Here is a 16,279-nt window from a genome sequence, read left to right as displayed (position 1 = left end):
AAAAACAGTTCAGCAAATCAGTGACCCCATCATTCTGTCTGTCCAGGCATTCACTGTGAAATGATACCAGTGAGGCTGCAGGGCATCCTGGGTAAAAACAAACTGTCTAAAGTCAGTGGCAGTGACAGAGTAGGTGGCGTTACACCTCCACAAATGGATGGCTGTCAAAATTGTTTCATCATGAGGTCATTTCAGGTCTGGCGAGGAGTTTGTAGAAAAAAAGTGGCTTATAAAGCCATACTGTTCAAGAAGATGTAAGCCCAAATCTAAGACCTGAAGCACATATTCATCCACGATCCATTTAGACACATGTGCTTTCTGAAGGTATTTAGCTCCACCTACTGTTCACAGTGGAAACTCTCTCACCCTCTGCTGGATGTGTGCATGGTAATCAGTTCTGCCGACCCAAGACAGTGGACTAACTCACAGCATACATACTGAACTGCTCCTTTCAACACAATGATATTAATAGACACCCAAACAAATTAACTTCATTATAGACAAACTTTGTTGTGCTCTCATGAGTATTCAGAGTAGCCTACAGCACATTCCACTGGCAAATACAAGACTTCATGAAACTAAAGCAAAAACCAGTGATGGAATTTCACTAATTTACTTTTCAATTCAACTCCACTATATTTTGGAGGGAAATATTGTACTTTTACTAAATTCATTTGATAACTTTAGTTACTTGCTACTGTTACTGTACATCAAAGCTAAAGTGGTGCATTTTTAGATAAGTTTATCATCAATCAGATAAAAAAAAAAAAATACAATCAGAAAAACAGCTCAGCTCAGATAATTGCCCAGGCCATATTAGATGTGTACAGTGTACAGTTTACATACATGTAAATATAGCCTATGCATAGGAAGCATTTATACTTACTTAATATAGTGTAAAATCAATCTACTTATACTCAAGTACATTTATCGCCAGAACATTTATTTTAAAGGGGCAATATGTAGTTTTCTCAGAGGAAAATAAGGTCCCCAGAACACTGTTTGAAGCTAGAAAGGTGGCAGGGTCCGCCACACATAAACAAAGTAAAACAGTATGAAATTGTGTAGTCGTTTTAAGGTCAGTTTGTTTAGTTTGTTATGGAATTTTAAAAAATCAGTCAATGAAGATCTTTTTCTTCTCATTTAAATTTCTTCCCCAAAACTACATAGTGCACTGTAAGCAATACTTAAGCAAAAAGCTGCTTTTTTTTCTCTACATTCCTAATAAAGAGGAGAGTCATCTTCAGTGTTTGACAGATATTGGCAATATAATTGATGACAAAACAATAGCAGCATTTTCCATATATACCACAAACACATTTATGGGCTTAATGAATAAATGAATTAATCAGTGAATTAGTCAATATTGTGACTTTTGGGCACTTTTGACAGCACTGGCACAAACAAGGCACTAAATAATAATAATCACTCAGGAGAAAAAGATGAGAGTTGTCTCTGTTCTACAAAGACTTTTAATGTTAAGTAATTATGCTTTGTTTTGGGAACGCACAGCTCTCAGATGCTTGTCCAAGAAGCTGATGCCACAACAGCAATCTGTCATCCAACACCTTTATCCTCAAAGCATTTGAAAGATGTTGGTGGAATTTCACACAACCAGAACGCAAGCAGAGATCCAGTCCACAGGATTTTAGCAGTGGTGAGAAGAAACATATACAGACTTGCTAGTGTATGCTTCTACCTGGTTGTGTAGTTTGGTTTGAAATTTCTCACCTGTTGACAGGCCAAAAATGTTGCACAAACAAGGATAAAGTGTCGACTTGTCAGCAAGGCAAACTGTGTGCTTAGCCCTAAAGTGAGCCTTTGACTTCAGGCTGAGTGGGTCATTGTGGCTTTGACAAAATGTCAGAGGAAATGTGTGTGCTTGACCTCTAGCTTGTGGAGTGTCTTTATACAGCTTATTGACAGGAAGTCTCCTTGACATTAAGATTAATTAAAAAAGCTATAATTTGCAGCATAACGTGTGCAACCCATTTTATCATGCTGCCAAAAATCCTTCTGCCTCTAAAAATGTATTCTTTTTTGATTTAGTCGAATTAAAAGATATTTAGCAAAATGTCAATTACCTTGTTCTCTCTGATCAATGTGTAAAGGAGCCTCCAAAGCTCAGTAAAAGAAAAAGGGTGTGTTTTGGATATGTCACGGCCTTACGAGATGTAGATTTTAAACCCTTCTGTCTTCATGGATTAAGAAATCATCACGACAAAACTTTGCGTTAGAGTATATTTTAATGCCACCAAAAAGAGCAGCGTGCTAAACATCTTCGGAGTTGTTGGAATACACAAAGGTTAAAAGCCTCAAAACTTATTTACAGTTGGTCAAAGATGGATTGAAGCAAAACCTACTAGACAGCTCGATATTTACAAAACAACTGTGTTCTGTACACAGAGCAACTGTGAACATACTGCTGATGATTATTTAAATCAGCCGTATGCTCAGTGTGACATCCACTACATGAATAACCCTTGAAAAAAAGTAAGATGACACTATGAAGTTAAAAAATTAGAATAAAAAATCTATTGTTCGAAAGCTCAAACATTCTAGTCTTTGGGTTGCAGTTAAAGAGAGCAATAACATTAGTAACAAAACATTACATTTATCACAGAAGAATCATATCCATGTCTTTAAGAAGTAATAATCCAGCATTCAAAAAGCAAACTTATCCAGCAAATGCATGTGAAATATTCTACACTGTTTAACCAATGCTACTTTAGTGATGATTAAATTATAATTTCACCCTATTAATTTATAACGGAGATCAAACGTAATAGAAAAAATGCTCCAACTCTCAAAATGATGCATAGTTTGACATGACGGTCCCTTCACTGTTCCGATAGTCAGGCAAAATCTTCATATGTACAGCAACTTAAGGTTTTCTGCGTCTGGAAGAAAAGAAAAAACACAAAGCTTAATGACCTGACTTTTAAGGTAACAGCTGGAATGTTGTCCACTATTTAACATTTAACAGACAGTGCATACAAACAAACACAAAAGTGAGCACACATGGTTTATTTGCTTACTTTTGAAAACCAGGCGTGCTTGCCACTGGAGCCTTATGGAAGGAAAAGGGTGGAAAAGGGTTAACACACACATTAGACTAAATGCATAAACTTTACGTTGACTGGACACTGAAGTGACCAGAAAGCATAAGCATAGTGTAAATCGCACCGTAATTTAATATATAGATTTTGCATTATTAGTTTAATTAAGAGCTTACCCTGTTCTCTATGTCTTCGATCTGAACTGGTCCTTCTCCAGACCCTGATCGCCTCTTGCGACTGAAATAAAAAAGAGCTTTCGTCAGTTCTCTGGACAGAAGGAACATGCTAAAGAGGAACTTGAACTTCATCTTACATTCAACTGATTTAAATAGAATGTGTTGACTGTATAATATAACAGATACAAACTAGAAAAAATTGTAACTCTAAAATCTCTGAAAGTGTTACATGAAATTATGACTTTTTACTGTTTCAGTATCACAAACCTTTAATTTCCAAGGTTGGTTTCATTAACAAAATACCCAAAATACAGTAGGCCTATATTTTTCGGTCACAGGTTCTGGTGTCAATCCACCAGTTTTTCAGAGAGACACACACATTTCTTTTTCCAGTTTCTTTTAAACAGTGCTGATTCTGTTCAAAGACAGTTTGAACAGAATCGTATGTCTCCATGCTATTCCATGTGTTTCCATCTGCTTGTTTTATGGACATAACTCTTTGCTAGAAGCCCGACTAAAAGCCACTCCACTGGGTGTGGTGGGGTTGTGGATGATTTTTTTTTTCCATCTTAATTTTGATCCTTCCCCGACTTTCTCCTTCAAAATGACTTTGCTGTATGAATGTTAATCGTAAACATTTTGAAGGGTCTTGCTATCAGGCTAAAAATATGTGGCACTTTAATACAAGTTAATTTGTGTTTTAAATCTGCAGTGCGGTACTTTTGTCTCCCCCTTGCAGTAGTTGGTTCTCTGCCATAAGCTCAACATCGTTGCTGTAGCAACTCCCCTCTTCAGTTGTAAAATACTGACAATATTGAAAAACTAGTATACTGCAATTATGAGAGGTTAATGTGGGAACTTGTTTGGCAATGGTCTGAATGTAAAAGGAGGTTCATTTATGGTTGCTTTGTAATCATGACATAATGCTGTCAAATATATTAAATCTATTCCTATGGGAATCATTTAAGAACAGTATTAAATATTTTAGGATACCATTTTACAGATAATATCATATTGCTCGGTACACATACAAATATTACAAATACTTTACCTTAGTGCTGTTGGGCACTGTTGTTTTAGTGTCTCAATGTCAGTAAACTGCACAGCTTGTCCTCCACCTCTGGTCTTAAAAACATTGCCCTGAGAGAGTAAAGAGAAGCTTCACACAAATGTCCAAAGGAGAATACAGGAAGAAACTCACACTCACAAAGAACAGTGAAAAAGATATCACTCCCCCATTAAAATCTGAAACAGGACACCATTGTGAAATCAAAATGTGATTAAGTCAAAGTCACATGCACAATATTAAATAATCAGGAGTCTCAAATTAAACAATCAAGTAATTTTACCTTGATCAATTTGGTCTCGATCTCCCCATCGGAGGCAAGCTCTTGATGTCTAAGCACATACTTGTGGCATTTAGACAGAGCCTTCTCGTTCGGGGCGGACACCTTGATTGCATTGGGTATGATTGGCTGCATGACAGTGTCTAGGTCCAAATTAGAGGTTGGTTTGTGGTCTACCCATTTCTCCCCACCCGCAGACTGTGAGCGCCTGTGCCTTGGATGAACTGGAGGAGCCGTCTAGTGAACCCATTGTGAGGAAGACAAACCAGGACGTTATTCACATGTGACACCAGCAGGGACCATTTAAAGTGTCGGGGTAGTGAAGGTCAATCATTACAGGGTGTTAGCTTGTGCTGAAAATAAATGTACTACTGGAAGTCAAAGAGGGATGAGGTGTGTCCCACTGGAGAGATTTTTTTGTTTTTATTTCTGAGGTAATCACATCTAATATCCTGGCCTTCCAGTAATCCATATTTTCATAAAGTAACTAAACAAATTGCAGTGAAAACAGACTAATAGAGTGAATAAGAATCTACATGCAAGGCAGTGTTAAGGTGGTGTGGAAATGGGTAGCAACTAAGACTACATGCAAATGGAATACAGAAGTGGTTTGTAGATGAGGTTTAAGATCCAAAGCACAGGTGACTGATTTTAAAATGTTTTCATTTTTAAATGACAACTGAAGTTGTGGACATCAGACTGTTAGATACTTCTGTTTTGGTCCCAACATATTGAGCAGGTAAATAATAAACACAGCTATTACTTGGTGCTCCCAATTTAAACTTTTGGAAGACCCACTGTGGGTGGAAGCTTTGCTTCTTTGATGCATTTGGTATTTTTATATCTACATGGACAAGCAACATTCTGCAGTCTGCAGCAAATGTGCAGTCCTGCTTCTACTACTACGTGACAAGAGGTTTTTTTGGATAAAAGTCTATTTTTGTGTTTATTTTAGTGCTCATTGTCAGTTTTGGTCATTTAAAGTGGTGGTACTGAAATGTGTGATGATGCACTACAAGGAAAAAGCAGTTCTAGAAAGTACTTGGTAGCAACATAAAGAACTACAAACATTGCATGACTACTCATAAGGCCTAAGATGCAAGTCAAGAGGATTTACAAGCATAACAGAGCAGTCTCTCCTACTGCTGGATAAAGAAACACCAGACTTCACTGATCCAGCACTTCTACTTGATGCATTTCTAAACAAGCAGAAATCTACTGATAACATTACGGGTGCAGTTCTGCACAAAGGCAACACTTCATCTACAGGCTTACGGAGAAAAACTAAACATAATCTTTAAGGCATCTACGTTCTAACACACACACTAACCCTTGAGCCTGCCTCTAGGTCTAGACCATAGACAAGAGTTGTTGCAGGGGCCTCAGTTTCTGGGGCCCAGTGCTTCCCTCTCCTGCGACCCACGCTGCTGCTGCCTTGGTAAGGGGCAGGATTCCGGCTCCTGTACCGGGGAGTCCTAGGTTGCCTAAACTGGCTGCTTGAGTCTACAGGGAACTTGTGCTCCCAGTCAGAGATGCAGGAGGCTACTGAGGGAAAGGCTGAAGAGGAGGAGGAGGAGGTGGAGGCAAAGGAGGAGGAGCAGGAGGAGGTGGGGGAAGGGTCCTGAACTGCCCTAACATTGGCTCGATTTTGGTGGGAAGGTGTTTGGCTGAAGTCCTGGAAAATGATGAGGGAATGGGGCAAAGCATTGTGGATATTAGGAGCTCCAGGTGAACACAAAAACACAACAGGGTGATACAGAGAAGAAGAAAGTACAGAAATCATAGGATTTGTGTCAAAGATCATCACAATAATAATTAGAAGCATGCAAATTTTCCATGTTAAATAAAGTTTTATAAGAGAGTGATTGAATGCACAGTGATAAAACACACAGTATTACAGAGTAAATAACTCACAGGAAGTGGTGATGGGGACGCAGACCTCTTCTGAGCGAGGTTGCGATCTCTCTCCCGTGACGGCCTGTCAGGCTTGTCTGGATGCTCAGTGGGACCGCTGCCACTGCCACTGCTCTCTGTCACAATGGCCTTGAGCTGCTTCAACTTCTCATCCTTCACCCACAACTTGTTCTGCATCTCCAGCTGCTTGGCGTTCACTCGCCTCTCCTAATTAGAAAACACCAGCAGGAAACAAAATTAAGAACAGACTCATTTATTTAATCCTGTACGACAAGATTCCCTGAGGTATTGGGGCTCATGTTTCTCATTTCTAAAAGAACTGTACGTTTAATACTACTAACCACAAAGTACTTGCATTCATGATATGAATTTTACCTGATGAAGGTTTGAAGAGCAAAACATATCAAATAAATTACTACAAGAGGCAGCTGACTTTGCGAGATCAAGTGACCGCGCAAATCCATCTAGCCAAGCTTCATGCAATGCGCTGAACACATAGTGGATCAATCAATCAAACAACATCCTATGAGCACAGGCGTGATTAAGTGACAACTTGTGAGAAAAGCAACTGTCCGTTAGAAAACAACAATGTCGGGTGGTGCTCAAGAGATTAATGAGATGCTGCTGTAGCAACAGTTATATCAGAACTGGAGAGTTACTTAAAAGGAAGGTAAAGAACGACACTGAAGGCTCTTTTCAGTGTTAAAGATAAATTTGCTAATCTCTCAATTGACTTCAGCAAAAACCAACTGGCTCCCCTGGTGGCAGAGCTCTCCTACTGTTGATCAAACTGGTTGAAGTAAGCCTGTATTAGACGGTGATGGACAGATAGTTTTCCCAATCAACTGGCAAGTATTTTTTTAAGTGCCTGTCCTTTACCACATACTGTCTAGGGGAACGCCAGGTTACTGAATAAAAAAAGTACAAGAGATTAATAGTATATGGGTGGACTTCTACTAAAATCTCTCACCGCACCAGTTAATTCCCTTTGAGTTTTATTGTATTGAAAAAAGGAAAACATGCGCCTTGGATTTTTTTCTTCTTTTGGATGCATTATATCAGTAAGAAAATGACTTACTGGTTAATGATTACCATCATTGTTCCGTTAATGAAATGAAAGCCAATTATTACATCTGATAATGCAGAGCATTGGCTGCCGACTAGAGACACCACTTAGAGTGGTGATTTTTGCTTCTCTGCCTTTTTCCCCCCTCATCACCTATACTCTACGTTGGTGCACAAGGGCTTTAGGTTATATTTTACACATGAGAGCCTATGGGTTATATGTTACTCAAGTCATTATAATTATAATTGTCCATAGCAGTACACCAGTAAGGGAGACACCACGAGTAATTTATCAAAAACAGGATGAACAAGCAGTACAAAAATCTGTAGAAATGTGAGGTCTGTGACAGCTCTGCCTACTGGCCTCCTCAAACCACAGCTGATACGATTTGCACAAACATAGAGCTTGTTATGTTAATATTAAATTGTTGTGAATGAACTAGAAACCGCAGTATGTTATGTTGCTTGATATGGATAGATTGTCTGGCATTATAAAGTCTACATACTAGAACACATATTACAAACAAGTTTACAATAAATAAATGTATTCTTTAATCTGGGGACAGTGAAGGCTCTTTGAATATTGGTATTATATTAGTAGAAAAATATCTTAAAATATATCTTTTGTATTGTTTCAGACTCAGCATAATTATTGGTTGCCCTGAAATTCCATATCAGTGCATCTCATTCTTTTCTTTTCCATTTGGTAAAGGCTCCATCCTCTTAAATTAACCTTACAATAATATTTACAATAATAAAATATTCATAATATACAGTTATATTTATGTTAGTATGCCTTATCTGACAAACCAACTATTTTTTGAAGTACCCTGTAAACCAGTTTTTGTGTATTGGGATGTGATAACATGAGTCCTGTCCTTTGCTTTAAGCTCAAGTCATATATTATTTTTTAACAGTCGCTCACAGTATCCGCCTCTGCTGTAGTTTTGCTCCATGTGTATTCTACACCCTTCTACATTCTGTTTTCTAAGCATAAGGAGAATAAATTATTTATCTTATGAGTTTCGGTGCCATTTCTATTTTTTACTTGTTTGAGCAGTGACTTACACACTCCTTCTCCCACTTGAGTTTGGTGTCCGTCACCATGCCCTGCATGCGCTGCTCCATGCGCCTCCTCTCTGACAGCTCTCGGTGTAGCCGCTGCTCCCGAGTCTCCAGCTCCTGCTGAAGTGAGCGTTTGTCCTGCTCATACATTTCTGTCGTCTTCTGCAGGATATCGATCTGAAGAGGGGGACCAGTAGTAAGGGAAAAAAAGTAAATTCATATATTCTTACTTTTATAAGCTTGGTTAGAATAACAATAATTGAAGTGATAAAGCACCTTGTATTCCAGTGTTTTAGATTTTTTTTCTAGTCGTTCAATCTCTGTCCTCTGGTTGATGATGAATTTTTCTTTCTCGCTCATTTTGCTTCTGTGATCATGCAGGATGGTCTCCTTTGCATTGAGCTGACCGTCAAGCTGCTGAAGCATGGACGACAGTGTATTGGCTGAAGGAGAAAAAAATATGAACATAAGATGTTAACCATTTGGCTTGAAAGGTTGCTCTTTCCTGCCAACATAAAAAAACACTCTTATCAGACACTTATCATAATTAAGTGACTAACCCAGGAAAAGGGGTCATCTGCCTCTCTGAAACTCCATATAACTGCCTAAAGGTATCACCAGAAGATGGTGAGCCAGGGTTTCAGTAAATGATGCCTTTCAAAATTATTCATACATCATTGCTGGACTTAATAAATTCAATATTTTATTTCAGCTTAAAATCAGTAATGAAGTAGGCTCTCTATAAACCAGAGAACTATTTGTGGTGTAGACATTGAGCTGTACCAGTTTTGTTGAACTGTTCTGTCATCATCCGACGCATTCGATGCCTCCTTTCCAACACCTCAATCAGGCGCTGCAACGTCTGATCATCAGCTGGGTCCACCAGCTCACAAGGAGGCAGGGCTGGAAGGCTTTCTATGACTTGACTCAGCAGAGCTGGGTCATCCACTGTGTGAGTAAGGAAAACTTTGTTAGCAACAGGTAACATACAGTAAACGACAGGAACATTTCTGAAATGTAAAATACAGCTTGACATGAGCACAGTGATCAGGTTGACAGACTTGAGGGTGATTTACCTGCATTACTGGGACCTCCTCGCTCTTCCAAGCGACGTGAAAGCTCATCTTTGAAGGCCTGGTTTCTGTGTCTGCGTCCTGCAGCAAGGCCACAGATTGGCCGGTCAACCGGCCGTGCCACCTCCACCTCCTGGGTCATCTCAGCGAACCGCATCACCAGCTGCAGCACAGTGGAGTACCATTAGAATGACCATCCTAATACCTTTAAAACACCCAGCAAAGCTCCAAATTAGATGCTGATGCTTGAATTCAGCTGTGAACTTTGTGACTGACCATAGTTTCGTCGTAGTCATCAGCCTTTGGGTTGACACACACAATCATCCTGACTTTTCCTTCTCCATCAAAGTAGTTTTTAAACAGATGTGTAACTTTAGAGTCCCTGTATGGCACCATCTGGAAGGAAATAAAGGCTCTGTGAAACTGTACCTACTGTAAAATTATAAATGATAAATCAGAGCAACAGTTCAATATTATGACAAGATTGTGAAATACCAACCCTATTAGTTCCACACATCTGGTTTTCACGCAGGACTTCCATGCATGTGCGCAGTGTCATCAGGGACTGGTTAATATTCCCTGTAAACGAGACATTACTCGAGATGTTTGGTGTCTGAACAAACAGTATTATTAACAATAATACATTTAACTTATATAGCAACTTATAACACAAAGAAATGAAACAGTGAGAAACTGCAGATACACAGAAATGGTAACTTTGATGGAGGACAGAATAATGAAGGAACTGACCTGCTTCACGCAAGCGGCTTCCCTCGGCTCTGGTTCTGCTGGTGCGCTCGCTGCCTGCCAAGTCAACCAGACACAGCTGGCTCACATTCACCTGGTTTTTGTCCTGTAATTTAAGATCACACCGTTAGTGTCGCTAAACACTGCCTGGAGTCCTTTTGACTACATGATTTGTATATATTGGCTCTGTTTTGTCACAAACTGATTAGCTTAAATTGAAAATCAGAATGGACTCACTGCTTTCCTCTGAATAGGCCGTTATCATAAAAACAAACAGATTTCAAGGTTTTACATACAGAAAAAAAAACATTTATCAATATGTAATTTGGAGCTATATATGACCTGTAGAATGTGATCCCCGTCAGCATCAAGTGGTGCCTGGGCCAGCTTCACTGTGAACACACTGTGAGAGCGACTGGATTCACGGTTGAGCTGAGTGTTCGCTATCCTCCTTTTCTTTTGTCCTGGAGACATGGCACAGCGTCATTAATACAATATGTAACACTAACAACAGAAGCAACAGTATAGGTCAAATCATTTCTTTACAAGGTCAACACATTTATCGCTTTGTCCAGTTATTCCTGCTGATTTGATTGGTCAACTAATTTCAAATGCTGATAATGGCCACTGGAAGCTATATCTCAAAACTGCCCAGCTGCAGATCACCATATCCTTGCTGCATGGACATGGTAACAAGGCAAAGTTATGGCTGCTTCCTTATATGTAATAGACAAATTTATTTAAACATTGTAATCATTATTCTGTTAAAATATTTCAATGGTTTCAATCAAAACATATAAAGGCTAAAAATAAATAAAACAGCTTAGAATGTTTAAAAATTTGCAAATAATTACATGGCATCTATGAGGAAGATTATTTTTTTACACTCACCTTTCCAAAAGACTTCAAAGGCCTCTTCTGTAGATTTTACCTCCACTTCTGTGCAACCAGCAACATACATGTTATGATTCTGATCTTCACGGAGAATCTTTGACTGAGGTGGTCTAAAACAAGTCAATGCAAAGAATTAATATACAACAATAATGTAACACAATGTGTTGCTTTAGTAAGACGAGCAGCGAAAGCTAAAATGGCTTTATTTGATGTTAGTGTCAACGTCTGTAGGGAGACAGAAACACATTCAGGGGTTCAGACACATGCACACTGGGTTTGCACACAAGCTTGAGCCATTCAGGGATGACATGAGTCTCCATACTAACAGCAACAACAGGGAGCAAATCCTTGAACACAACAGCCACCAAAATGACACAAAGCTAATAAACTACACCTATGTATGCCATTTACAGGGCTTTGGATTAATGGGATGGAAATGCACTGATGATAACCTACGCAACATATGAGCTACAGCCAAGTTATGACTATGAATAAACAGAGTACTGTGTAGTGTACTTTTACTGGCCACATACATGAACTCATTGTTCCGTACAGGCGTGCCTCCACCGAGCCACCTAACAAAAACAGGATTTTTAAAAAGGGCATCTTGTGAACATAGATAAACATTTCTGTCTCAACGAACTCATTCAGAACATACATGGAACACAGTCAAAGTGGTTGTTATGCAGTGACGTGTGCACAACTACAAGAAAAACATGTGTAGTGTACATTAGTTGGGGGTAGCAGTGTGGGTGCAGTTGAACAGAGCCATCTATCATGTACTGTATGAATAGCACCACAAATAACCTGGATTCAACTAAGCTTTGTAAAGACAACCTCTACACTGATTTGTAATCTCTTACTTTGGTCTGATTGGGTCAAATGGAGCATCTTCGAGGAGATCATAGATATAGTTGTTGTAGACCTCGATGTAGGACACAAAGACGCTGTAACAACAGTCTTCATCCACAGTCTCAGATTTACATGCTTCCTCTGAACTGATCATATCAGCAAACTCTGGGTCGGTCTTCTGCCTAAAACAAAAATGAACAGAAAGAAAAGCAACATGATGACCAAAATGAAACTTTTAAAAAACTTTTAATTCAGTTCCCTTCTATTCCAACAATAACTGTGAACACCATATATAGTACATAAAGTAAGAAGTGAAATAAAATGACTCATAGCTACCTGGAGGAGGGCGTTTTGGGCACTAATGGCTGACTGTCTCGTTTCTGTCTCTCCAGGAGAGCATCGACTTGACCTTGGATCTCCATCCCATTTTTGTCATCTGGTTTAAACACCTGATGATAAAACATTTCAAGTCAATGTCCCACCGCTCTCTAAAAATGTAATCCTTTCTTTAGAGACCAACTACCAAAAAGATTAATAAATTAAAGTCTTACAAATCTTTTGGCCTGAAAGGGGCCGATGCTGTTGAAGAGCATGTCTAGTGAACGGGGGAGGAGTCCACCCTCACCAGGTGAGCCCGTCATGGTAAAGGTCTTACCGCTTCCTGTAACACCATATGTGAACAGCAGACCTATGAACAGGGAACATCACAGTTAGCTAACCACATTTCACAGAGAGGATTAGTGCTAATGTCAGTTATATATATCATGTTGGTTTATATAATGAATGTGTGATTATGGTTTATTCAGACGACCACAAAAACTGATAAACTCCAATTATTCACCAATTATCAGAACTATTTTAAATTTATTTTCAGCTGATCATATAATCCTTTGAGCACTACAGAAGAAAATCATCAATGTATGGGATTCGGCATAGGGCACATCACACATTTCATAGCTAAAAAAACATTTAACTCACTTACCATTTTTACAGTGAATGAGGTCCTCTACCAGCGGCCTGGCAACATCCTCAAACAGCTCCATTTGAGTGGTATTAATACCAAATACTTTTTTAAAGGTGTACTGTGTCTAAGGATAAAGAAAGAAAAAAATAAATATGAATGGCATTTAACAGAAAATGGAAAAGAAGAGTTATTATCATCATCCTCATCATCATCATCATGCATTAAACCTGTTGGTGTCCAAGAAAGTCTGAGGTCTCTACTGAATACAACTATGACCAAACAAAGGATTTCTTTTGTTCGGTTTTGTTGTGCCACTTTTTTTCTTAGCTGAGTAATAAAATAAAATAAATATATGCCTGGTGGCTGCCAGTGTCGGTTATTTTTTACTTTTAACATCTTGTTTAGATAATAGTTCTGGAGTGAGATGTCAGGTGGAAACAAAAACAAGTATAAATGGTAATTTTGCTTTAAATGCTCAGATTACTTCCAAAGCACATAGGGCTGCAACACACTTACCTCCTTGTACTCCCCATTGCGGTTGGCTTTAAGACCGTCTGGAGCATGTAGCTGAATAGTGGAGCTGCTGATCATCTCAACACAGCATTCCTCATCTTCACCTCCAAGTGGACGTATACGGCAGTATACCTGCAGAGATGAATGAGTCGATAGCAGTGTGCGATATGGTCATTACAACTGGAAGAACTACATTCAGATAAGCCTCATTTAAACAAAATTTTTCAAAGGATCTATGAGTCTATGGTGTCAGCCACTATCAAATGTTTCCTTCTGACTTCATGAGTTTAAGTCTTGATATGTTGTGTTCATAAGAATCCCTAGATAAGCACGTTGTAAATCCAGTTTTAGGACAGACTTTTCTTCCATTTCTATTGAGGGCTTAACTACAGAAACAAGCTACTCTTTTAACTGTGGCTGTGGTGTGATGCTGTTTCAGTTTGAGGAATAACAAAGTCAATTCTTCACTTACTCCAACAGGATCTTTCTCTGTGTTGGATGCCTTTTTTGGGCCATGCCTTCGAGGAGTCTTCCCTTTGCTGCAAGAGAGAAAACAAAACAGAATCAATGTCAAACACCAAAAATAATTTCGCGATTATTTTGACAGATATTGCAATACTCAATTTTAGTGCGAATAGTAATTTTTGCATTTCATTTTCACTGAAAAAACAGAAATTATAATCATTTTGGGTTGAGTCTCTGAAACATAAACAAGCATGTTCCCTTATGTCTGAAGAATATAATTTATAGGCTGGAGGTGTCTCTGTGAGACCAAAACACTTCATTTAAATGGTATGACACATTTTAACTTTATCAAGAGAATGCACCTCATTTGATCTGAATATTGCACTTGGCCATATCGCATTTCGATTATATTATGATTAACTGTTACATGTTAGTTTATACTCCACATAATTCAATTAAATTACACTTGTACATTGCCTGGCTCACACTCTCGGGTCAAACTCACCATCAAGGTGTTGGATGTGCTTGCCAGTAAATCTCCACACCAAACTCAGACAACTATTACTTTATGTAATTTACCATATAGGGACCGGACAGGGTTTTCCACAAAATTGGAAATGCTTGTCTCGTCTTAAACTGCCTTTAATAGTTTGTATATCAGATTAAAATATCTCCATTTGGCAGTGAGGAGCCAAAACCAAACCATGTAAGAAACCACACCAGACCAAAAGTGACATTGCATATGTGTAACTGTTATACACAGATATGTGGTGGGCAAAAGTGTCCCATAATTTTGTTCATACAGTGTAAAATTCTTCGATATGTGCCCAACTAATAATAATAACTTTATTTATAGACCACCTTTAAAAACAGAGTTTACTGAGTGCTTTGACAGAGTAACAGCAGGACACTGTTATAACAGGATAAATGTTTAAAGGTCAAGCCAAACAAGAAGTTAAAACAAGAGGGTGAAAATTAAAAAGAAACCTATTAATCTACTTTTTTTCCCATCTAATCTACTGTTAAGCTAACTAGCTAAACTCATATTAGCTCAGGTGTCAATTGCTAACGTTAATTCACAGGTAATGGCCAACAAATATAAGAACTTGACATTACATTTGCCACGTAAACGTTCAGCTGAAGGCTGGCCGTTTCACAGAGTTGATGTTATAACACGAATCTCTCATGGCGTTAGTTGAAAAGTAAATACTGAGCTCAAACATCAATACTGACCAGTTGGTCGACAGTCAAACAGCGTTAGCTGCGACTGAACTAGCTTAGCCCTCCTCATTATGCCGACTACGGTTACGGTCTCTTTATCTAGAAAAGACCGCTCGCAGGTTACGTGAGACACTTGGATAATTTTGCTAGGTTTTAACACAGAGCGCAGATGTAGATTTTTAGCAGTTTATCTATGTAAAAGGTGGTAAAACTCACCCCGGTCTCTGCATTGTTGGTGTTAAACTCCTCTCCTCCACTACGAGAGCGCCTCTTCTCGATTTGAAAATTCTGTTGTTAAACGTTTTTCCGAGTGTCTGGCATTTTAACCAATCACAGCACAGACACCGCGTTCAGGAGCGGAACTCCCGCCCCCTCTGAGATTTCACCCAATCACAATGCAGACACAGCGTCCAGGGAAGAAGTCCCGCCCCCAGCTCCTGGCTCAAGGACTGAGCCAGCTGAATCGTGTGAAAAGATAAATTTTAACCTGTACATCATGTTTGGGAAATGTTTCATCTGAATATAAAAATGTATTTTATTTTATGTAATTTTATTCTACTTCTTTATTTTATTCATCAACTATCTCATTGATTCACAAGCTCAGTAGTACTCCTCTTGTTGTGGTCTAAAACAAAACAAAGGAACAATATTTAATTTGAAGTTAATTCCTCACCTTTGCAAAAAATGACCCAGGGTCACTAAAAATGCACTCAAATACTTTTACAATTATAATTACTTTTACAAATACAATTATACTTTTATTATTTTATGTATGAAAAATTATGTCAGTGATATTTTATTTTGAAAACATGACAATAGACAAGAACGTTATTTTACTAATTCAATTGTGAAAAAAATGTCTGAAATAAACACTACCTTTTTCTTAAATTCTATTAAATTCACCTTTTACCACATTTATAGCTAA

The 16,279-nt window shown here is 38.5% G+C and overlaps 1 protein-coding gene across 3 annotated transcripts; it reads right to left on the bottom strand.

The window, feature by feature from the left end:
* Nucleotides 1-2,227: 2,227 nt before the first annotated feature.
* Nucleotides 2,228-15,617, bottom strand: LOC140994711 (kinesin-like protein KIF23). 3 transcript variants are annotated; one of them, XM_073464470.1, is made up of 23 exons: nucleotides 15,571-15,617; nucleotides 14,141-14,207; nucleotides 13,672-13,800; nucleotides 13,174-13,279; nucleotides 12,743-12,879; nucleotides 12,528-12,640; nucleotides 12,203-12,373; nucleotides 11,337-11,449; nucleotides 10,788-10,909; nucleotides 10,449-10,551; nucleotides 10,198-10,277; nucleotides 9,975-10,094; nucleotides 9,702-9,861; nucleotides 9,409-9,573; nucleotides 8,902-9,068; nucleotides 8,629-8,802; nucleotides 6,496-6,702; nucleotides 5,912-6,256; nucleotides 4,585-4,818; nucleotides 4,287-4,375; nucleotides 3,236-3,296; nucleotides 3,039-3,070; nucleotides 2,228-2,900 (listed from the first exon to the last, which is right to left on the bottom strand). In XM_073464470.1, the coding sequence occupies exons 1-23, from the start codon at nucleotides 15,582-15,584 to the stop codon at nucleotides 2,885-2,887; spliced, it is 2,925 nt and encodes a 974-aa protein (XP_073320571.1). In that variant the 5' UTR covers nucleotides 15,585-15,617; the 3' UTR covers nucleotides 2,228-2,884. The 3 variants fall into 3 exon arrangements, with proteins under 3 accessions (XP_073320571.1, XP_073320572.1, XP_073320573.1); XM_073464471.1 differs by lacking the exon at nucleotides 5,912-6,256; XM_073464472.1 differs by lacking the exons at nucleotides 4,585-4,818; nucleotides 5,912-6,256.
* Between the last annotated feature and the right edge of the window lie 662 nt (nucleotides 15,618-16,279).

Source organism: Pagrus major, chromosome 4 (assembly GCF_040436345.1).
Source record: "Pagrus major chromosome 4, Pma_NU_1.0".
Taxonomy (NCBI): Eukaryota; Metazoa; Chordata; class Actinopteri; order Spariformes; family Sparidae; genus Pagrus; species Pagrus major.
The sequence above is the reverse complement of the archived record's forward strand: the minus strand, read 5'-3'. Positions and strand labels throughout refer to the sequence as shown.